The sequence below is a fragment of the Podarcis muralis genome, chromosome Z (genome assembly GCF_964188315.1).
Source record: "Podarcis muralis chromosome Z, rPodMur119.hap1.1, whole genome shotgun sequence".
In the NCBI taxonomy this organism is placed as follows: domain Eukaryota; kingdom Metazoa; phylum Chordata; class Lepidosauria; order Squamata; family Lacertidae; genus Podarcis; species Podarcis muralis.
In genome coordinates this window covers 40,209,253-40,233,902 of record NC_135673.1, presented here as the reverse complement: position 1 = coordinate 40,233,902, position 24,650 = coordinate 40,209,253, and the positions used below count along the sequence as shown (strand labels likewise).

Genomic DNA, 24,650 nt, shown 5'->3' with positions numbered 1-24,650 from the left:
AAGACGTCAAGAAGAGGTGGCAAGAATACACAGAGGAATTATACCAGAAAGATATGGATGTACCCCAGGTAGTGTGGTTGCTGGCCTTGAGCCAGACATCCTGGAGAGTGAAGTCAAATGGGCCTTAGAAAGCACTGCTAATAACAAGGCCAGTGGAAGTGATGATAATCCATCTGAACAATTTAAAATTTTAAAAGATTATGCTGATGTGGGAGGAGTTAACAAGTCTCAGATGTAGGGATGGGGAACCTGTTGCTCTCTAGATTTTTTTTGTTCATAGACTCATAGAATTGTAGAGCAGGCCACAAGTGTCATATGGTCCAAGCCCCTTGTCATTGGATAGCAGCTCCTATCAGCTTCAGTCAGCATGGTCGATGGTCAGGCCTGATTGGAGCAGCAGCCTCACAACTTGGGCGGGATGCCCCGCCCCCAGGACACATGCCACGCCCCTGCAGGCAGTGCATCCCGCCCCCAGGATGCATGCCAGCCCCCCCCCCCCGCCTGCTCTCCACCCCCACCCCGGTGCCGGAGCATGAAGCTCCACCACTGATGCCAGCTGGTCAACTTAATTTCTTCCATTGCTTTCAGTTGGACATGCAATCCACAGTCCTGTGCAGATGTTCATAAGGCTTACTGTCTGAAGCTATTGCATATTTGGCCATAAATACTAGAGAGTTCTGTGATAGGTGTGCAGATAGTAGCCCTACAGCACAAACCAATGCATGTTTACTTGGAAAAAAATCTCACTACTTCCGCTGAGACTAACAATCACAATCCTAAGCATGTCTACTCAAAAGTGTGTGTGTATATATATATATATATATATATATATATATATATATATATGCAGGTTTTGGTGTCCTCGGGTGTCTTCCCGTGTAAAAGTTGGGGTGTCTAGGCGACGTTTCGACGAGGTCTCACTCGTCATCTTCAGGCTGGTGCTTTCGGCTTCTTGTTACTGGAACAGAGCAGGATCTCAGTGTTTGAGTTCCTATAAATACTGTTGAGGGGTGTGGTGTATAGCCTCCAATGTTCTGGGCCGAGAGGAAGTTCCCAGGCTAGTGTGCCTTTTCTTCTTTTGTTCCTTAGTTGCTTGAGGGATATCTTGAGTGATTTCTTGAGTGATATCCTGAGTACCACTTAGGTGGGTCATTAGGTGTGGATTAGTTGCTAAAGCCTTTGTGTCTTGACCCCTCAACAGTATTTATAGGAACTCAAACACTGAGATCCTGCTCTGTTCCAGTAACAAGAAGCCGAAAGCACCAGCCTGAAGATGACGAGTGAGACCTCGTCGAAACGTCGCCTAGACACCCCAACTTTTACACGGGAAGACACCCGAGGACACCAAAACCTGCATACCTATACCCGTGAAAATCTACGAAAGCAAATATATATATATATATATATATATATATATATATATATATATATATATTTGGACCATTTCCTTTTTTGCTTTAATAAAATTTTATGAGATTTTAAACCATTTAACAAATTCAGTTCAATTTCAGTACAATATTCCCTTATAATTTTGGCTTCCCACCCTTTATTCCGCGACGTTTCAATTCAAATCATTCATCTACTGCCATAAAAGTAGTATGTCTCCAAAACATATACCCTACATTACATTCCTTTATCATTCCTCAAGTCCTGCCTGTGATTTCATTTGACTATAATATTTTCTCAGATAATCTGAAAAGGGTCCTTTCCCAGGTTGACAAGTCTCATCTGCCCCTCACTTCCCTCCTCAGCACGTGCAGAAACCTTCTTGACCATTGGACCCACTATTGGCCTTGTCAGCTCAATTCACCAGAGCCTCTCTTCATATGCAGGGGAAGTGCCTAACTCACCAAGGGTTTGGGACCCATCAGCTGCCCTCACTTGCTTTAATCAGCCAGTCAAAGCCTTTTCCTGTGGTGTGGCCACTGTCAGTGTTGCAATGTTGTCATGCTGATAGTTTCTAGGGGCCACAGGTGAGCTCTGAGCGCAGGGTGGGGCCCAAAGATGGACAAACTACCTCAGAAGGAGCACAACATTTTCCCCACCAGAGGTACTCCTCTTCTCTTAATACACCACAAACTTCTTAGCAGAACTTCCTCCCAGGAAAACGTGCAACGGATTGCAGCCTAAAGTAATTCCTAGTGAATCCAACGGGACTTAACAGATGCATGGGATTGCAGCCTTAACTACAGTGGTACCTCAGGTTACAGACGCTTCAGGTTACAGACTCCGCTAACCCAGAAATAGTACCTCGGGTTAAGAACTTTGCTTCAGGATGAGAACAGAAATTGTGCGGTGGCGGGGCAGCAGCGGGAGGCCCCATTAGCTAAAGTGGTGCTTCAGGTTAAGAACAGTTTCAGGTTAAGAACGGACCTCCAGAACGAATTAAGTTCTTAACCCGAGGTACCACTGTACAACTATATAAACCAAACCAAGGCCACACATGAAATAGAACAAGCTGATTTAGGGATTTTTTTTTATCTTCCTAGAACAGGAATCCATAATGAAAAATTAATTGTATTAAAAAAGTGTCGATTGCCATTATAAAACAAAATAATAAAAAACTTTTCCAAAATGGTGTCCTATTGCCCTCTACTGGCAGGCAAAGGGGAGGAACCCAAGTGAAAACTTTCGAAGCATAAATATACAGTGGTACCTCAGGTTAAGTACTTAATTCGTTCCGGAGGTCTGTACTTAACCTGAAACTGTTCTTAACCTGAAACACCACTTTAGCTAATGGGGCCTCCCACTGCTACCGCGCCGCCAGAGCATGATTTCTGTTCTCAACCTGAAGCAAAGTTCTTAACCTGAAGCACTATTTCTGGGTTAGCAGAGTCTGTAACCTGAAGCGTATGTAACCTCAAGCGTATGTAACCCGAGGTACCACTGTAGATCTAAAGGTAAAAGTAAAGGGACCCCTGACTGTTAGGTTCAGTCGCGGACGACTCTGGGGTTGTGGCGCTCATCTCGCTTTATTGGCTGAAGGAGCCAGCGTACAGCTTCTGGGTCATGTGGCCAGCATGACTAAGCCGCTTCTGGTGAACCAGAGCAGCACACAGAACTGCCATTTACCTTCCCGCCTATTTATCTACTTGCACTTTGACGTGCTTTCGAAGTGCTAGGTTGGCAGGAGCTGGGACCGAGCAACAGGAGCTCACCCCGTCGCGGGGATTTGAACCGCTGACCTTCTGATCAACAAGCCCTAGGCTCTGTGGTTTAGACCACAGCACCACCCGCATCCCACATCGCCATCTATTTAATGCTATAAACAGCATGTGTGCCTTTGGTTTAGCAAATGGGTGAGAGAGGCAGTTGAAAGTGGATATTTAAACGTGTTGGATATTAAATATCTTGGATATTTAAAGGTGTTGTCTTCTTTTAAAATGTGTTTCTCCCTGCCACCACAACAAACCAAAAAGTCAATTGTGACAAAAGAATTTAATAGTAAACAAAGTGTGGGAACAAAATACAAAAAAAGAAAATGTGCTCCAGAAAGGCAAGGATTACAAAAACATATATACATTCCATACATTTCAAAAGAGACATTTCTTTCTTTCTTTTTTAAAGAATAAACAATAAAGAATAAAGAACTGAACAGAAACCAGGAATGTATTGATTTGTGTATCCTTTACATAGAAGAGGATCAGGAATGGCAGGACAGCATTCCAAGACAATAGCCCACCAGCACTATACTATTAAAGTAGTATCATACCACTTTAAACCGTCATGGCTTCCCCCAAAGAATCCTGAAAGATGTGGTTTGTTTAGGGCACTGAGATTTGTTAGGAAACCCTCAGAGAGCTACAATTCCTAGCATTCCTTGGGAAGAAGGACTGATTGGGAACTGTAGCACTGTGATGGGAACAGGGGTCAACTCTCAGTACCCATGGCAAAGTTACCAGGATTCTTTGGGGAAGCCACTGCTGTTTAAAGTGGTATGATACTGCTTTAAATACCTAGTGCAAAAGGAAGACATCATTATGTGTAGAGCAGCCTTTGCCAACCTGGTGCCTTCCAGGTGTTTTGAACTACAAGCCCCATCAGCCTTAGCCAGCATGTGCTAACTGGAGCTGCTGGGAGTTGTAGTTCAAAACATCTGAAGGGCACCAGGTTAGCAAAGTCTGGTATCGGAGGTTGATCCCAAGTTAGAATTTCACAGCCAGTTTCTTGGACTGGGGCTCAAAAGGGTCATAAGGAACAGGGGAAGACCTGAGCAACTATAAGGCTTCCTGTTTTCCTTGGAAGGGAACAGAAACAACCTATCCACTTCATCCATCGCCAGCGACAAGATGCTTTGGAAGATCTGAGGGGCTGCAGCAGATTCAGATTCCAAGTATGCTCAGCCAGAAAACTCAACTCTGCTTGGTGTTACGTATGCTCTTTACACTGCATAACTGGTTCAGACATCTATGCCAAAGCCTGAAAAAAATATTAAACTAGATTTGTTGTATTTGCAGACAGTTCTGGACAGGCATGCGGACATTCCTGAATGATTGAATCAAGTGCTATTTTACTGGCAATCATCCATTGCCAAGAGCAGCACTATCCAGTTGTGCCCTTTCCCACAAATAAACACACCTTGAAGTCATGGCTGCTATTCTGCTGCCTGCGTAGGTAAAAACTAGGCTGGGCAGCAGTAGATGTTTGGGGGAAATGGAGTTGAAAGGGTTACCATGAATTGCCATTGGGTCTCCACACAAGGGCAGTCAATATGATGACCTCCAGATGATGCTAGGACTACAACTTCCAACATCTTTTACCAATGGTCCCACTTGTCAGGGTGGATTGAGCTGTACTCCAGCATCTTGAGAGCACCACATTGGGTACCTCTTCTATTGAGCGACAAGTACTTTGGACTGACTCTAAACATCTGGAAAATCGGTACAATCCGTCTCCTTGCACAACCATATCTCCCATACAATAGGAAGTCTGTGTGTGAGAGATGTCTTTGGTTACTATCAAAGCAGGCACTGGTGTTGCACTTGCTGTTAGAAAACTAAGTTCACTATTTGAAGAACAGAACACAGCCACCATCTTTGTAGCCTCGCCATCAGCCACTGGCAAACCAGGGCCTGCTTAGGGTTTCAGTCTTTTTGGCAGAAAACAGAAAAGCCAGAAATACCAGCACAATATTTTCCACCCAGTGCAGGAATACTGTGTCTCAGGTGGCTTTTTTTTAATGGGAAATGTGTAACCACCTTCAAGGTCCTCAGCAGAGTCTTTGACCTTAACACTGATACTGTAACATATGGCCAAAGATTCCTGGAGCAATTATTGTCTTACAGTGAAAAGCACCCAGTGTATTAATAATTCCAATGGTTACCTTCGTATTAAATGTGTGGTAGAAATTACGCCCCCCCCCAATTCACCAGTGCTTCCCATCATCCCTCCAAACCCTCAATAAATGATCACAGTGAAAACATTAGTATATGCTATTAATGCAGCTATTGGCAGTGTAGACAGTTCTTCCGAATGGCTACTGAACAATCTGAGGCATTTCACTCCATGCTTTGGCCTTTTTCCTGGCCAGAGAAAGCCAAGGTGGCTCAGCAGGGCTGCACGATGACATTGGTAGGCTTGGCAATGGCCTCGTTTCCTTTTCCATTTGAGGGGCTTCCTGAGGCTTTGTTCTAACAGATGTTGCTGGGGAGAAAAGGAGGACATTAAGTAGGCTCTATGGGGCTGAAGAACACACCCCAACCATCACCCTTTGGAAACGACCACCCAAGTGGGACGGAACCACCACAAAACATGCCACCCACCCCCCAGCTTGGACAGTTGCTACAGAAGGATTCTATGGTTGATGCCATCAAAAGCTGCTGAGAGGTCAAGGAGAATTAATTCTCCTGTCCCTCTCCTGACAAATATCAATATACAGAGCAACCTAAGCACTTTCTGTGTCAAAATTGGGCCTAAACTCCAGTTGAAATGGATCTAGAAAATCAGTTTCCTCTGAGAAAGCAAGGATCTGGTCCTTCACCACCCGCTTAAGAACCTTGGCCAAGAAGGAGAGATTGACAACAGACAGGAAATTGCTCAGATTTTTTGAATCCAGGGAGGGTTTCTTAAGCAGTGGTCTTATCGCTGCATCCTTCAAGCAAGCACGAACCACTTCCTCACAAGAAAACATTAATCACCTCCTTGGCCGAGCCAGCTGTCTCCTCCCCGCTAGTTTTTATCAGCCAAGAGGGCCAGGGGTTCAGAGAACAGGCGGTCGCTCTGACCGATCCAAGCGCTATGTCTGTGTCCTTGGGCCTTACTGAAACTCATCCAACAGGACAAAGCAGTGCCATGTAACCCCCTTGAGATTAAACTGCGTAACACTGGAGATCAGTTCTCAGCAGATGCAAGTGATTTATTCTTCAAAATGCTTTGTCAACAAGTCACAGTAAGCTCTAATCAGTTTTGCTACCTCCTTTGGGCCAGACTGTAAAAGGTCTCATGCTCCCCGGGAAAGTTTTGCTTAATGAGGATGCAATCCCTAGCTAGCAGGATGAGCGGTTAGGGATGGTGCAAATTGTAGCCCAACAACTGCTGGGAACCCAAGTTTGAGAAACACTGGCTTAAAACAATAATGGAGAAGCTGTGGCCCTCCAGAGGTGGCCCATCAGCCCCAGCCAGCATGCCCAATGGTCAAGGATGGTGGGAAGTGGATTCCAACAGCACCTGGAGGGCTGCAGGTTTCCCATCCCTTGGTTAGGGGATGGCTTCCTGATCCTGGAAAGTGGGGGTCATCAGAGTACGGGAATTATTGTCTTCCTCAATTAAGGGATGGTGCCTGTGTCGCTGTATGTCAATAAACTGTGGTTAAGGCAGAGTAAGAAGGGGAAGAAGAGCTATAGCTCATCTACTTTGTATGCAGAAAGTCCCAGCTTCAATCCCTGGCAATCCTTGGGAGAGACTCTGCCTAAAGTCCTGGATGGCTGCTGCCTATCAGGGTAGACAGCACCAAATTAGATCGATCCATGGCCTGATTAAGTAAAAGGCAGTTTTCTAAATTCACAAAGAGATGTGAAATTCTGCTGGAAGGATGGAAAACATGTTGAAGGGGAGGTAGTGGATCTTCTTTCCTGGAAGAACTGTCAACGCTGTACCTCCCCCTGTGCTCTGCTTGTTTATTTGTAAATAAGTCACATGTCCTAGGTGATCAAGGGTTGTCTAGGCTAACCTCCCACTATGCAGGAATCTTCTTCAAAATGAACCCAAGTCTCAGTGAAGACTGCCCCTGAAGTTTTTCACTGCCCGTGGAAGAACTGCATGCATGCATCATCCTGCAACATATCCAAATATAGCTGCTATTTCTATCCAAGCACAGTGCTATATCAAAGTTTAAACATCCCTTCCACATTAGCTGAGCTCAATGGGGGAAGGTTAAATAACCACTCCTGTTCTTTTTTCCAGTTTTTAATACCTTTTATAGCTGCTGGAGCCATCTTCAACGGGGTTTTACTCTCAAGTGCACGTACTTGAGGAGCACTGGTCTTCTTCAATATATTCTCACTGGTAAAATTTGTTTGCTATAAGGCAAAAAAAGAAGAATGCAATTCATGCACTGCAGAGCAGATGAAGCTTGAGTGACTTAAGTCCATTGACTTCAATCAGTAACATATGACTAGTGTTGGATTTCACCCAATGGTTTTTCCAGTTTAACAAACAGTGGTTTAGAAAGTTGGGAGTGAGCTTCAGGCCCAGGCACCCCTTTTCCCTTCCTCCCATTGCAATTGCATCCTAATTACTACTGAAATAGGGAACTCCGGTTTAATGTCAGTGTATTAATCAGGACTCTAAGCCACAGTCAAATCCTTGTTTAAGTGTCTAGTAAGCAAACTAACACAAATCCAGAGCATAGCTGTCAACTTTCAGATTTAAAAATAAGGGATCAGCAGCCTTGAAAATAAGGGATCAGCAGCCTCACCTGTCCCAGGGACAGTCTACGGGATAGCTAACAATCCGGGATAGCAGCGGGAAACAGCGCTGGAATAAGGGTATTTCCCGCAAAAAAATTGGAAGGTTGACAGCTCTGATCCAGAGGGTTTCTTCCCACATTGCAGCTTGTATGCCACTTTGCAAGTCACCATCAAAATCCTATCACCAAACTTACATGCAAATTAGAAACTATAAAAATCTAAAACTGAGCAGCATTTGAAAAACACGTACATAAACGTTTTAAGAGCCAGCCTAACTTCATCAAGCCTTAATTACAGGCTCAGTTCCCACTTTTGTCCAATATATCAGACCCCGGAGACGAAAGACATAAAAAGTAACTTTGATTTATACAGACCAGGGTTGAAGCATCAAAGGGGAGTGCAGACTTGGCACTGGCTTCTGGCTTCCTAAACAAAGATTTACCACGGCAGGACTGTTCCATCTGAAAGATGAATGGGTTGGCTGAGCCATGAACAGTTTCTGTGCATAAAGTACTCCCACAACAGTCATAGAAACATAGGAAAGTGACTTATGCTGAGAAAGACTTTTGTTCCATCCACTGACTAACAGTCGTTTTCCAAGGCTGCAGACCCACAGCCTCTTCTGCTGACTCTCACAGATTCAGAGTCAGCCCCCGACAGGAAATAGGGTAGCATCAGGACATGCGTCAGGACACAGACATCAGGACATACATAATGAACGCAATGCCCTGGAACAGGGTTTCCCAAACGTGGGTCTCCTGCTGTTTTGGGACTATAGTTCCCATCATCCCCTGACCACTGGTCCTGCTAGCTAGGGATAATGGGAGCTGCAGTCCCAAAACAAATGGAGACCCAAGTTTAGGAAACCCTGCCCTAGAGACCATTATACTGAGGAGAGGGTGAAGCTCTCAGGAAGTCATATGCTCGACCTCCGCTGGTGTTACTATGGTAACCCAGTGCACCTGGAAGCATTATCTCAGAACATCAAGACGTGTGGGATGTGCTCCTCAACTCAAGAGCCCAAGCACTGTGTACAATTAACCAATTGTTCACATGACCCCAACACGAAGTACCCTACACACAAACCCAGAGACCATGTCTAAACGAAGCAGGATGTGCTTCCTTCCCTGCAACTGTCACAATATTGAAGTCAAGCTTTGAAGAGTTAGGCTCTTAAAAAAATAAATCCTGATATCCAAATGTATTAGTGAGAGTGGCCATGGCTCAGCGGCAGAGCATAGGCAGTTTAATCCCTGGTAGCCAAAGCTGAAGGGGTACTTAAGTAGCAGATGATGGGAACAATGCTGGTTCTAGGTTCTGCAGAGGTGCTTCTTTGGACACCTCTTTGGCTCCTCTCTTGCTCTCTGAGGCACTGCTGCCCATTCCTTGCTCCAGACAACCACCTACTAAGGCCTGTGGATGGTGCAGCCATGTCCCTTCGCTCATCACTGCCCGTATGTTCAGAGACAGAAGGTGAACACAGGCAGTGACAGCAAAGAGGAGCAGGAAGGTAAGTCTGTATGCAGAGTGTGGCAGTGGTCAGGGGCCAGGGCCTTGAAAAGAGCCCAGTAACACCTGCCCTTGGTGCTGGCCCTGGATTGGAAGAATCCTGCTTGAAACCCGAAGAGCCGCTGCCAGTCAGAGTAGGCAATACGGGCTAGATGGACAAACAGTCTGACCTGATGAAGCAGCTTTCTACATAACTATACCCACACACACACACACACACGTACTCAAGGTGCACAATTACTGAAAATTAAAATCAGAAATAAAACTATCAGTCAATCTCCGAGTATACCAACGGAGAGCTTCCTACAAAACTATCCCACTAAATGATATGAACAAGGGTCAATATGCACCTACCTTTTCCTGCTGAGAAATGCTGCTGCGCTTCTCCCCTCCTTGTTCAGTTTTGGCAGAGGTTTTATCCTCCCATGTCTGTTCTTTCGCAAGAGGGTGACCCTGGAAGCCTTTCTGCTTTAGTTTTGCCATCAGAATCCATGCTGGTTCAGAGGATGTGCTTTCCAGATGTGGGGCCGGGGTTTGCCCTAGGGATTGGAGAGAAGCTGATCAAACTTTCACACTGGCCTCCCTCCCGGTGCACCTGACGCATGCAGAGCGCCATGCAGCCTTGGTAGAAAAAAAAATCTGTTTGGGGACTGCAATCACACGACCACAAACACTTAATCCACACACGGACAGGCACAATCGCAAATATGTAAGATTATTATTATTTATCAATTGTATTTATTTCCCTTCATCCAAAGGTCACAGTATAAAAACAACACAAAATACATAAGATAATAAGAAAGAAAACAATACCCCCGCTGCCACCCACCAACACTTTAAAAGGCCGTAGATTGTTTAATCAGCGAAAGGCCTGGGTTTTTGCTTGACACCTAAAGATATGTAAAGGTGGCCCCAGGTAAGCCTCTCTGGGGACAGTATTCCATAAATGGGGAGCCACATGTTCCCATGTTGCCGCATTCCAGACCTCTTGTGAAGGAGCTACGCAGAGCAGGGCCCCAGATGATAATGACAGGGTCCTGGTGGGTTCACAGGGAGAGGGGCAGTCCTTGAGGTATTGTGGTCCTGGAACAACCTGGCCACCAGCTGAAGTTTCTGAGCTGTCTTCAGAGGCAGCTTCACCTCTAACACACTGCAGTAATCTAACCAATAGAGCATAGACAACAGTATAGGCTATCCCTATCCAGAAAGGGGTGCAGCTGGGCCACCAACTAAAGCTGATAGAAGGCACTCCAGGCCACTGAGGCCACCTGAGCCTCAAGTGACAGCAATGGATCCAGAAGAACCCTAAAGCTATGTACCTGAACCTTAATGGGTAGGAGTGAACCCCCATTAAGAGCAGGTCTGGGGAACCGCCCACTAACAGTGCCTCCATCTTATCTGGATTGAGCTTCAGTTTGTTGACTATCATCCAATCCATTACAGAGGAAAGACAATAGTCCAGCACATCTACTGCAACACCAGCAGATGTAAAAGAAAACTCCAAAACTCTGGATGACCCCAACTCAACTGTTTCACGCCCTGATGCTGCCCTGAGTACCCAGGTGGGTACAAGCTGGTTGAGACCAACTGCACCCTGCTCACCCAGGTCTCAGTGATACAGACTAGTTCAGCCTCCTCATCCACAATCAGATTCTGTGGTGAGGGAGGTCTTATTCAGCACTGGCGTAGCATTCAACAGCAGCAGTGGCAGACCAGAGGGTGGCTGATATGACAAAGCTACTGCCCATGGAAATAGAGGTATATTATTAATCCTTAGTAAGTCTGTTCAAGTCCACACACACACACACACACACACACACAGTTTGTAAAAAAGTTCTTCAACACCCTTTTATTGATCCAGACTCTGCCAAGTGCATAATTCCAAGAAGAGGAATTCAAATCATGTCAATGCACAGCTGAACAAACCCTGCATTACAGTTATTCAAAGTCTCAAACGTCAAAATGCATCCTAAAAACTGCAAAATGTGTGGATGACTTTTTGCAAAGAACACAAGTAAATCCAGCCCACAGATGAGCTCTAAACCTCTGTGGTTTAGAGAGAGAGAGAGAGAGAGAGAGAGAGAGAGAGAGAGAGAGAGAGAAAGAAAGAAAGTTACAGTAAGTGCCACACTTTTAGGGAAGGTTTAATGTTATATTGTGTTTTTATATATGTTGGAAACCACCCAGAGTGGCTGGGGCAACCCAGTCAGTTGGGCAAGTCTGTCTATCTGTTATCTATCTATCTATCTATCTATCTATCTATCTATCTATCTATCATCTCTCTCTTTCTTTCTCTCTCTCTCTCCCTCCCCTAGGTAAAAAAAAGGTAAAGGTACCCCTGCCCGTACGGGCCAGTCTTGACAGACTCTAGGGTTGTGTGCCCATCTCACTCAAGAGGCCGGGGGCCAGCGCTGTCCGGAGACACTTCCGGGTCACGTGGCCAGCGTGACAAGCTGCATCTGGCGAGCCAGAGCCGCACACAGAAACGCTGTTTACCTTCCCGCCAGTAAGCGGTCCCTATTTATCTACTTGCACCCGGGGGTGCTTTCGAACTGCTAGGTTGGCAGGCGCTGGGACCGAGCAACGGGAGCGCACCCCGCCGCGGGGATTTGAACCGCTGACCTGACGATCAGCAAGTCCTAGACGCTGAGGTTTTACCCACAGCGCCACCCGCGTCCTCCCCTATCTATCATCAAAAAGTTTTACCTTTTTTACCCTTTAGCCCTTGAGTACACCCAGAAAAAAAACCACTGATACCAGCCAACCCTGGATTGGCTCTCACATTAGGCAGAGTGAGGTAGCAGACTCGGGGATATTATGAAAGAGAAGCAAATTGCCAATAATTTAGTTTATGCTTTTTAAGACCACCATGGAGGATGCAATATTGATTTTTAGCCTCAAACACCAAGACATCTCAGCAGAGGAGAGCCACAACAGTGGTGAAGGGTCTGGAGACCAAGTCCCATGAGGGAAGGGGGTTATTGATTTTGCTTATTACTATGCTAGGCATTTTTGTGTTTTTATATTGTAAGCAGCCCCATGATCCTTGGAGGAAAGGGGGTATAGAAAAACTGCTTAATTAATTAATTAATTAATTATAGTGTGAACTGTGCATATCAACTCACAAACCAGCCCCATTTCCACTCAGGAAAGTGAGTGTATAATTGAAGCAGTAGTTAACAAACTTTGTCAGGACTCGAAAAGGTTGACAACGACATATTAAGTTTAAGGAAAAAATAGCACAGTATTTAAAAAATAATAATATCCTGGGACATGGAAGAACAGGATTTCATACCAGCTTTTAAAATGCTCAGAATGATTTAAAAAACTGTTCAAGCTATGGTTCAGATGATCTATTTCTAACTGACATAGTGCTTATGTATCTGATTGATGGATTTTTGGAATGAATGAAAGTAAACTCAAATGTTTTTATTGGTTTATTATGTCACAACGTTCTGTGAACTTGAAATTGTATATATGCACAAAAATAACAATTTAAAAGTCCACTGTGTTTATAGTGCAGCAATGCCCACAGAACCTGTATAAAAATGTGGTTTTCTGAATGTATATACAGGGGTGGAATTTTGGCATAAATGCAACCTACACATTAAGAAATAAAGGTAATTATGTACACCAAATACAGACAACTTGTTGAACCACAACTCCCATCATACATGAGCACTAGCTATGCTGGCTCAGGCCAATGGAAGCTGGATTCCAGCATCATCTGTTGGGTGACATGCAGATGTTTGCAGCATGAAAAACATCTGTTTCCCACATCTGGCATAACGTGTGGCACTCTCCTGAGCATTCATGCATCACCAAGCAGCCAACAAGCAGATGCCTCTAAAGCAGCTTGCCTGTATAATAACACAAATACCTGAGAGCTTGCCTATCTGCTGCTTGGCTTCATCTTCGTCAGGTTTGATGGCTTTGATGGGGTGGTTCTCCTTTTGGAAGATGGGTTTTGGAACCGAAGCTTGAGTGCCACCTGTCAGATTTTGGGGAGGCTTCCCAGAACTTGATGGCATCAGATCTTCTTTGACCAAAGTAGAAGAGGTTCCTGGAACCACAGGTGTCAGTTGCTTTGCAGGCTCGTGATGCTTCTGCTGGGTTCGGTATTTCAATAGAGAGGGTGTTCTCCTCAGCTTAACCCCAAATGGGCTCTCACGGTCAAGCACATTTTCTTTTGGCCATTCATTTGCAATATTTAAGTTGGCGCCAACAGTCCCATTACCCTTGTCAAGACACTCTGGGCTCCTTACTATATATCCCTCTGTGGCTGTATCCAACTGGGGCATTCCTTCAAACAACTCTGGTCTTATGGGTGAAGAAGGGGTGCTTCCAGGGCAGGAACTATCCATGGAACTCGAGCTCCCCGAAAGAGACCTCTGCCAGGCTGATGCAATGGTGAACCTGGCAGGCTTAGCAGAAGTGGACTTTGGGTGGGCCTTGGAAATCTCATCTGGACCTTTGCTTTCTTCCATTTTCACACTTCCTGGTAAGTCTCCAGCCTTGTCATCAGAACAGCTACTTTTAGGAGCAACCTTGGGGGATCCTGCAGAGGACAGACCTACCAGAGAAGGGTTGCTCAGGTTTCTAAAGCTGGCATCCTCTTGCCCGCCTCGGCTGCTGTTCAAATCAGAACAATAAGGTTCATTTGGGTGGGTAGGTTTCTCACCCACGGCACTGTGAAGTGGAAGCTCATCTACTTGGGAATCTGAGATGGCTGGTCCTCCCTGTGGAAAGGCTGTTGGCTTTGTGTGGCCTTTGCACAGTTGAATTTCCATATCTGCAGACCGTCCTCCTGTAACTTCTTTGGGTATCTGGTGTTTTTCAAGGGCTGAGGCTATGGCCTTCTCTGCTTCTGTGGGAGCATCCATAGTGGATGCAGAAAACTGTGGACCGTGCAGTGCAGGGTCTTCCTGAAGCGTGACCAAGCTGTCCCTGTCACCAAGTCTATCTTCCGCTTTATAAATATGTATTGCATCACTGCCATCAATGGAGTCTTTTGCTTTTTGATCTACAGGTTGTAGGCAAGGTATGTTGCGACACTCTTCTGCTGCATCAGGGTCCTTATGCATGCTATTCCCAGGCAAAGCACCATCTAAGCATCTAATATCTTCTGTTTCAGTCTGCAAAGGTTCAAATTTCTCAATGATCTCTTTCACGGAGCTCTGTGAGTTCGACGTGACGTTATCAGTTGGTTGCCCAGTTGTTTTCACCCCTTCCTCCTCCATCTCTTCTTCTTTGTGCTTTGTTAGAGAGGACAGTGCATTTGGACAGGACACTGTTACAGAAGCCTGGAGATCTGTTTCCATACGGTTCTGGTTCTCAGATTCTAATCTGCAATTCTCCTCAGCACCAGGGCCAGCATTCCAAGAATAATGCAAAGCATCAGAGGCCCTTGTCATGGATAATGCATCATTAGTTTGACTCCCATTTAAGTTACTGGTATTCTGGATTGATAGGCCTAAATAAGAAAGGAGGAGAGAAGAAGATGGTTAAAGAACACAAGAAGCTGAGTCAGATCATTGGTCCATGTCATGGGCTGGCTGGATACAGAGGAATGTTGGGAGGTACCAGCTGCTTTTGGCTCTGCAGGGTTTCACACAGAAGTCTTTCCCATCCCTATCTGGAGATGCTGGTAACTGAACCTGGGACCTTTTGCAATGCAAACAATGTGTTCTTCCATAGGTCTCTGGTCTGCAGAAACAATACAAACCTCAACGCTCTTCCCCACACTCTCCCACATGTGCTGGCACATGCACGATCACACTCTTGCACACACGCACGCACGCACACACACACACACACACATGCACACATGCACACACACACACACACACACACACACACATACACACACGGAGGCCATTACCTGCCAAGCCCTCCTTTTTTCTACCATCTTCTTCAAGTAATTTTTCATGGTCTGGTTTTCCTTCTCTGGGTTTGAGAAGGCCTTGCTGTTTTGCCACCTCTTTTACCTATTGTGAAAGAGAAAGACAGTTCAGACAATTTGCAGAGGGCACAGATTCCATTTTTTAAACTGAGCATAAACAAAAAGGGCTTTCAACCAACAAAAAGGGCGTTGGGGGTTGATCAGCTGCCTGCCTTTTTAAGGCAGCCAACCAATTTCACAATGTAATATTGAAAGGCGCTGTTGGGAACTTAGAATGGAAAGTGAAAGGGGGAAATGATTCCTTTGTTTTGCATCAAACTTTTATTCTTCAAGAGCTTCTGTACAAGATCCAAAGAGAACAGTGTTGATGGAACCATAGGTAAAGGAAACTCATTTGTTTTAACACATCCCTTGACCTCAAGGCAGCTTACGACAATAGACCAATAAAATGTGACAAAGTAGAATGGATAAAGTGGCATGAATCTAACACCTACCCTTCCCAAAGCCTGGCAGACTACAAAAATTACAGACTACAAAAAAACATAAGGAAGAACCTCTTCCAAAAGAACCAGGAAGGAATTGGATCATCCCTCATATCTTTCTTTAAAAAAAATAAAAATCTACCAACCTACAAGAAGAAAACTAGCCCATCCCATTCCTTGTGAGGCTAGTTTTCTTCTTGCAATTAATAAAAAAGGCAACATTTCAAAATGCAATGCTCCCCATCAGTAACCCAAAGTAGTACAGTCCTTGCTGTCAGCTCAGAATTCTGATGCCTCACTCTGCTGCAAGCATTGACGAGATCTGGGCAAGAACATTCTTGGAGCAGAGTCCTGTGTGAATATCGTAACAAACAGGAAGGCTCATAAGAGAGAATTTCTTCCAACCTCCAGAAGGCACTTACTGAAATAGTTTGGTTTTTGTGAGTGAAGGCTTTCTGCTTCCGCGGGTTTATTGCAATCTTGTGCTTGGCTGCTGATGTGTCGAGGCAGCCCAGCGGAGTGGGTGGACGGCTGAAATCAACAGGAAGCAAGTGGCTGTATGGCAAGGTAGGACTCCCAACAACTGCAGAGGGTTGTGGGCTAAGGGGTCTGGAGGCGGATTCTGAGGTGACCTGAAAAATGCAGACAGACAAGTTTAATAGGTTTCAGGCCTCCCCTATATATGTGATTATTGTGCTAAAAACAACAACAACAACAACAACAACAACAACAACAACAACAACAACTTGGCCTAGATGGGTTCAGAAGCTAAAATACTCAGATGTAAGCACTTAACAAACATTATAAGTAGGTAAGATTCCACCTTTAGACCTGGGAAAATTACTGCACTGAAGTAGGCTGTTGTCCAATCAAGTGAGTGTAATATTGTTGATAGAGATTGCTGGACTACACACTTTGAAAGTTAAGGATTCCAATCCCCACAAAACTCACAGGCTGAACTTAGGTCGGACATTGGCCTGGTGTGCACAAGGTAGGTCCCATCTGTGCTATACTCTACATTTAAATCAACACCACACAATTTTAAACAGCCGTGGCTCCGCCACCCCCCCCCCTGAATCCTAGGAACTGTAAGTTTGTTCAGGGTGCTGAGAATTACAGCAGATCCCTATTCCCCTCAAAGAGCTACAGTTCCCAGAGTTCCATTTAAAAGACCTATTTCATAATGCTACTAAAAGAAGAAGAAAAAGCAAAGCCAGCACAGACATGGCCATCACCCAGCACAAGCTTTATACATAAAACAACCAATTAAACCAAAGCACCATTTATTTCTACAGCTCAGTTTACAATTAGCACCACCCCTGGTGGCAGAAATTGAAAAAAAAAAAAAGGCAGGTCGTTCAGACCCATGTGAAGCTATGGAGGAATGGGGTCTGTCTGGTTCTGTGTGGGATTGAATTCTGCCACCGCAGGAAAAGTACAAAAGGCTGCCGCTTCAGCAGCAGCTGGAAAAATGGCTATTTACCTGGTCATCTTCACTGTCTGTGCCACCTAAACTCAAAGAGTTATAGCGCTGGGCGGGGATTGAGGACTGCAGGATAAAACAAGGGAAAGGGATAAATCAGGGAGGCATGGGGCTGGTTTAGCGTTCTCCAGGATGGCACATAAAAAGGACAAAGGGGGTGGGGGAAATCGGGGGCGGAGGGAGGAATGTCAACACAGCACCCATCTCTCATGCATTTATGACAATATTGCCGGCAGCTATCCTTGCACTGCCAAAATAGCTGCCACTAGGACAGATGGGGTTGTACTTGTTGCTATTACAGTGGTACCTCAGGTTAAGAACTTAATTCGTTTCAGAGGTCTGTTCTTAACCTGAAACTGTTCTTAACCTGAAGCACCCCTTTAGCTAATGGGGCTCCCGCTGCTGCCGCCGCACAATTTCTGTTCTCATCCTGAAGCAAAGTTCTTAACCCGAGGTACTATTTCTGGGTTAGCGGAGTCTGTAACCTGAAGCGTCTGTAACCTGAAGTGTCTGTAACCTGAGGTACCACTGTATATCCCACCTTTTCTCCAAGGAGCTCAAGGTGACATACACCCCCCTAAAAAAATATATATTTAGGGATACCCTCATTTTCCTACTCATATTGAAATACTGCCCTTCAATGAGGCCAAACTTAGATTCACAAAATGTTTAGGGGTATGTGTACCCGTGTCCCCCCAGGAAAAAAGCACTGCATGTACCCTTCTCCCACTTTCCATTTTATCCTCAACAGTAACCCTGTAAGGTAGGCTAGGCTGAAAGACAGTGGGCAGCACCCAGGGGACTTCATAGCTGAGTGGGGAGTTGAACCCCTCCAGTGCCTGCGCAGAGCAAGGACAAAGTTGTTACGTTTCAGTGCAAAGTTACGTTTCAGTGCAAAGTTATGTTTGGTTTCTAAGTCCTGGCAAGTGTTTTCAATAAACTGCTGCTTCCAAAGCTTTGGGGTGCACTGGAAAGCTTTAGCCAAGTCTCCTTAAAGTTCTTAATCATGATAGCTAACTATGGCCTCCAGCAGCAGAGGCAGTGGATCTCTGTTGCTATGCAACAACAACAGCGGGAGAGGACCCTTGCCCCCATGCCCTGCTTCTGGCCATCCCAGAGGCATCTAGCTTGCCACTGTGTAAAAGAGGATGCAAGACTAGACAGTCATTTGGTCTGGTTCAGCAGGGCTCTCCTGAGAGTTTTCTGTTTTGGCTTCATGAGACGTCTCCAAATCAGATTCGTATAAAAATGAAAGTGAAGAGGAACAGGGGCCTTAAAACCACAAGCTGCAATTTCTATGGGTAGTTTTCTGTGGGAAGAGTTCCCTATAAAGAAGGATTGACCGTGAAACCACTCTGATCATTGTGGCTCTGTCAGGGAAATAAGGTCTCCTGGCAACACTCAAGCACCCTCTAGAAACTACGAATCCCAGGATTCTCTGTAGGAACTGTTTAAAATGGTATGATACTGCTTTAAATGGATAGTGCAGATAAGGTCTAACTTCAGGTCATTAATTTCAGTGATTCTACTCCGAGTAGGACTTCATTGAATACAACCCTATGTTTCTTCCACGGCATGCATTTCAGTGCCACCACACTGTAAAATACGAAGGGCTCCAGCAGACCAATGTCTTTCTCCCCACCAGTATTAGAAACTGAAATATGAAAGCTAGGAGCTAAATGGCACCTTAAACCTAAGTTATGGGCACAACAATGGAATGTTTAAGCACGCTTTTTTATAACAAGAATACAAAGCTGAAAATGAATGAACTGCAGCTGAAATATTATGTTCATTTTTCACATGGTCTAGTCCTTCCCCTGCCCACCCCCCTAATATTCTTAAGAGCGTCTCTTCTCCAGCCTTCAGAGAGTAACCAGAAGTGGGGAGGCAGAAAAAGGTCCTCCTTTCCTTCCACTCTGCAGTTTTAATCTGAAATCTTAGGCGCAGTACTACACCCAGAGCTCAGAAACTGCTTGAGCTAATGAAATTACCTGTCGCAAAATGCGCCAAGAACAATGGGAGTTTCAAACCCTGCTCCCCTCCCTTATTCATATACATGTATATGTGCACCAGTAGCAATTTAGTCATGCTGGCCACATGACCCAGAAAGCTGTCTGTGGACAAATGCCGGCTCTCTCAGCCTGAAAAGCAAGATAAGTACTGGACTTAACTGTCCAGAGGTCCTTTACTTTTACCCTTTAACACACACACACACACACACACACACACACACTTTACTTTTCTTTTCTTTTCTTTTCTTTTCTTTTCTTGATTTGAGGACTGGATTAAAAAGGGGTGGGAAGGGAAACCACCATGACCATAAAGATTTTGAGCACTATCAGGATTTGTCCAAATTAATATTAAATAAAGCTGGAATGGAGGAAAAGGAAATGAAACGTGTAGTGAAACATTTGTTGTTGCCTGCCAAATGGCAGAGGCACCACACCTCATGATATAATAGACCTATTCGGGCATTATCCTTCACATGATTAAACAGTGGTGCCATGGTTAAAACACTGCAGACCAAGGTTTAAATCCCCACCCAGCCATAAAGCTCATGGCGTGCTCTTGGGCCAGTTATTCTCTGTTAGCGTAAGCTACTTCACAGGGCTGTTGTGAGGATAAAGCAGGGATGGAAGGGGAGGGAGAACAATGTACTATGCCTTGAGCTACTTGGAGGAAAGTGGTAATATAAATGCAACAGTACAATTTAAAATGTGTGAAGGAGAGAGCAGGGCTGTGAGTGTGGCACTGTATGTCCTCATCCCCTGTTGGAAGCAGCCTGCTCTAATGCATGAAAGCTGATCATTCCCATTGACTGGAACACACACACACACACACCATGCAGGAGAGGACAGGGACCAGCAGCATACCCCACTCCCTCTTCCCACACCTCAAGATCATTAATAGTGTGAGGGAAAAGTGCCCCAAAAGTGCTATTCTCTATTATCCCTTGTGTTCAAAAGGGCACAACACACACCTTGTTCGTAGAACAAATCAGAACATCATGGAGGGTGGAAATTCCCTTAGGACTTCTGGGTAAGCCATCGTCTTCCGAAATGCCACCCACCTCTTCCATTCTCTTGCTGGGGATAACAAGCGGTGGCGATCGAAACACGAGGTTCGGCTGTAACTGAAGCTGTTTAGGTGGAAGGAAAGGAAGGAATAAAAGTACAAGGAGTCATCAAACATTTTTTTTAACTAGGAGGTGCAGCCCTCTTGGCAAGTACAATGCTGCTAAGGTTGCTTCGGTTTCCATTCTACCCTTACATTGCAACCTGGGCCAACCCAAGAGAGTTTGCTACCCAAAGCTAAGGACAGGATGGTACTCTTCATTTCCACAGCTCTATATGCATTCAACCAGCTGTCCTGAGAGTTTAATTGCTCTTCAACACTGGCAACGATAGCATCCTCCTCCACTGTACCTGAGGACAGCAGGCTAGCTTTGTGGGCAACAGGATGGGACAGACCTTGGAGGACACAAATGTAATAATATTCCTATTGGATCAAGTACATCCTGGCAAATTCAGGTTGCACCACTGAGGTCGACTTGGAGCTCGTACATGTCAAATCCACTTCCACACAAGGCTGGACTTTTTACAATAAGGAAACTACTGGGGAAATGCAATGGGAAGTGTGAGATAACATTTGCTCAGTACAACATCATCTAACCTCCCAGCAAACAAATCTCAATAAACAGGTCACCTGGAAGTAACCAAACTTCAGAATGTGATGATGGCTGCAAAAACCAGTAACTTCAGTTTATATCGGATATGGAGGGCAAGAAACGAGTTCCTTATGGTTACAATTGTATTGGGCATAGCTTGTAATAATAATAATAACATGCACATTTCATGGAACATGGAGACAGGGGAGAAACGTTCCAAAAGTTGATCTCCAGCGCTTCAAAGAACTCCTGGTGGGTAACTGAGTCCTGCTGTGTGGTCTCTCTAAAGCAGTGTCAATTGGCCTGAGCTCTGAAATCTGTGGCATTTGTATCAACCCAATGAAAAATGTGCTCATTCAGAGAACACACACACGAAAAAGGAAGGGGCAGAAATGAGCCAACGGCGGCTGTACAATATCTTCATTCAGACAAATGTCTTGATGCACATCCTCATGTGGAATTTGCATATATCCACAGCCACTCAAAGGATGAGTTCTGACTTGGAAAAGGAAGTCGCTTTTGCTATGCTGAAATGCTTTAATTTGCCATGCTCCCATCCTAAAACATGACAACCGTGTCTCTTACTAATAATGGCACAGGCTTGGCAGCAAGCATGGACCCAGAAGTCATTTTCCCAAGATACATGATAAAGGAAAAAGATGGAAGACTGAAGGGTGGTGGGGAGGTGTCCCAACAGCTGTCACTCCCCTCCCACCAAGCTTTAAAAGACAAGACTGAGTGAGCTCACTTGCGAGATTCTCTCGCCTTATGAGGCCACCATGCATTGAAACACATGCTCCTACTTGGTGAGTTCATATGATCCCACTTACAGTGGCAGCATCAGGTTCTCAGCGACAGAACTGTGCTGGAAGGAAAGGGGGATCCTGGAGAATCCTCAACTGAACCAAGAAACCACAACCCTCGGGAGAGGTGAAGGTCCTCTTACCTGCAAAGCTTTCACCTTCCCTGGAAAGGTTTCTGGAGAGGACACTGTGAAAACACTGTCATGAGATAAGGCTTTGTTTCCCATGTTCCCTTTGGATCTGAAATGGGAAAAAGGGGCAGTTCAGACTTTTTAAAAAACTATATTTTAACGCTTTTTTTAAAATGTTGTTTCTTTAAGTCACAGGCGGGGAAGCTATGACTCTCCAGATGATGCTGAACTCCAACTCCCAGCATCCTTAGCCACTGTCTTTGCTGGCAAGGGTTTATGGGGCTGATGGGAATTTGAGTCCAACAATGTCTGGATGGCTCCCATCTCTGCCTTACATTCTCCACATACACATACTAATTTTTACAACAGTCCTGTAAGGTAGGGCTGTCTTTCCTACATACCATGCACAGGGCACCAAGGCTAAGAAATAGCAGCTTAAAAAGGCACTCAGAGTATTCAAAGCTAAGCTGAGAAAGAGGCTTCCTGGGTCTTAGAGAGTAACTCCAGCTTTCCCAAGCTGGAGCCCCCGATATTGCTGAACTACATCTCCCATCATGCCTGACTATTGCTCCTACTTGTTGGGGCTGATGGGATTTGGTGTCCAACAGCCAAACAGTCTAGAGGGCACCTGGTTGGGTGGGTCTGCCACCAAAAGTACTTTATTTATTATAACTCTTATTTTATATATACTTAAGAAAACTTACTTGCTGTGCTTCTACAAGTAGCAGCCAAGGTGGCTTAACCATAAAAACCATAGTAACATAGAAAGCAGGGCAGGACCCTTAGTTTAGTGCCTATAGAAGAGCCAGATAAATAATCAGAGGCTGTGAAAGTCCTTTGTAGGGGACCCTGGAGAACAGCCATTGCTGGGCTAGAAAGACCAGTGGTTGACTCCATGGCAGTGGTTTCTGGTGCCCATTGGGAGGTTTGGGGCAGAAAGCAGGAAGCCCAACAGTAGGTGAAGCAAGACCCAACAACAGGCACAGCCAACTCTTCCTGGTTTTGTTCTCATCCTCCTCCCTGTTGAATTCTGCAAGGGCACCATTGAGACTAAGGAGGAGGCGGAAGCTGACACACAGTGCCATCTACTGTCTTGCTTGTTAGTAAGAAGGCAGGAAGGTGGGGGTCAGAGTGAGGTTGGTGGAGCAGTGCACCATTCATCCTAATGGACTAGTTTCCACTGCTCAGAGGAGCAGCCCTCCTTGGAATGTGGTGGACTCTCCTTTGTTAGGGGTTTTTAAGAGCAGAGGCTAGAGAGAAGCAAATAAGCACATAAGAAGATCTCTGTTGAGTCAGAGCTTTCTTGTCCAGCATTCTGCTCTCACACTGGCCTGCCAGACTGTCCTGCATTGGCAAGGCGGTCAGACTAGAGGACCTTTGGTGGCCCATTCCAACTCTGTGTTTCCTGTGTTCACTACTGCATACAACAATACACAATACAAAGCAGCCTTGGGGACTTTGTTCTTCGTGGAAATGTGGCCTAAAATAATACCTTGTATTAGTCAATAATACTGTGCACATCTGCGCTCTGTATTTTGGACTGCTGCAAGTTCAAGATTAGGCTATAGAGATCCTTTTTTATTAATTGCAGAGTGTTGCCACTGTCTGCATATTGGAGGTGGAGGGATAAGGTCATGCTCCTCCCACAATCGTGGTATGAAATAGCTGCTCAGGCCATGATAATATTTCAGGTACCATATGATAATAAAATATTGACGAACCCACCTGCAGCACCCCTGCTAATTGGTGCTGTCTGGGTGGATTTTAGACAACAGACGGTCAAATCCCATCTCTCAGCGCTTCTGTGAGCTAAAACAGTCCAGAGGGTGTGTTTTTTACTGCACTAGCTGTTTTGAGGCACGCTGCAAATGGAAAAGAGGAAATTCCTGGCATTCCAGCTGCAGCGCTGGGATTTGTTTGTGCACCAGCATGAATGAAATGTGTAGCTTGCTGTGGGACAATTCTTGCTTTTAACCTGTTGCTACAAGATGATTGCACTACCTTACCCAGGCTCTATTGGCAAATGGAGTATGCAGGAATCAAGGTTTCGGATGCTGACATCACTACTGGATTGACTTGGCTTTAATTTTATTTCTCCCAGGGAGGACGGCTGCTCCTTGTTTTTCTTCTTCTTGGAGAAAAAGTTCTTAAAAGTCTGAAACCTTGATCTCTTCTTCTCTGCACAAAGAAAATTTTAAAAGTGTCACGTCAAAGCAGTTGGCATGAAGGGGGGAAACCTCTCTGGCGTTATAATGACTGTGAGAAAATGGAAGACAACAGTATGTCCAACTAATGGCTGCCTACTGTATTGTATTTTATTAAAGGTAAAGGTAAAGGGACCCCTGACCATTAGGTCCAGTCGTGACCGACTCTGGGGTTGCAGCGCTCATCTTGTTTTATTGGCTGAGGGAGCCAGTGTACAGCTTCCGGGTCATGTGGCCAGCATGACTAAGCTGCTTCTGGTTAACCAGAGCAGCACACGGAAACGCCGTTTACCTTCCTGCCAGAGCGGTACCTATTTATCTACTTGCACTTTGATGTGCTTTCGAACTGCTAGGTTGGCAGGAGCAGGGACCAAGCAATGGGAGCTCACCCCGTCGCAGGGGTTCGAACCGCCGACCTTCTGATCGGCAAGTCCTAGGCTCTGTGGTTTAACCCACAGCGCCACCCGCGTCCATTGTATTTTATTACTTTATTCTTATTATACTGCATTGGTTTAAAATATTGTTTGTTTATAAATGGCACTTTTGTAAGAAATATAGCAAG

General features: G+C 45.2%; 1 protein-coding gene across 5 annotated transcripts in view; it reads right to left on the bottom strand.

Moving 5' to 3' along the window:
- Positions 1–3,419: 3,419 nt before the first annotated feature.
- Positions 3,420–24,650, bottom strand: part of KIAA1210 (KIAA1210 ortholog) — a 55,798-nt gene continuing 34,567 nt past the window's right edge. For 3 of the 5 annotated variants that reach the window (XM_028715287.2, XM_028715289.2, XM_028715286.2), the window contains 11 exons: positions 23,891–24,062; positions 21,897–21,993; positions 20,264–20,422; positions 17,284–17,349; positions 16,223–16,432; positions 15,298–15,403; positions 13,297–14,889; positions 9,771–9,955; positions 8,282–8,368; positions 7,412–7,517; positions 3,420–5,643 (listed from right to left, as the gene is read on the bottom strand). In XM_028715287.2, coding sequence (XP_028571120.2) covers positions 5,477–5,643; positions 7,412–7,517; positions 8,282–8,368; positions 9,771–9,955; positions 13,297–14,889; positions 15,298–15,403; positions 16,223–16,432; positions 17,284–17,349; positions 20,264–20,422; positions 21,897–21,993; positions 23,891–24,062 — 2,948 coding nt within the window. In that variant the 3' untranslated portion in view covers positions 3,420–5,476. The remainder of the gene's footprint in view (positions 5,644–7,411; positions 7,518–8,281; positions 8,369–9,770; positions 9,956–13,296; positions 14,890–15,297; positions 15,404–16,222; positions 16,433–17,283; positions 17,350–20,263; positions 20,423–21,896; positions 21,994–23,890; positions 24,063–24,650) is intronic. The other 2 variants (XM_028715288.2, XM_028715293.2) reach the window with 2 other exon arrangements.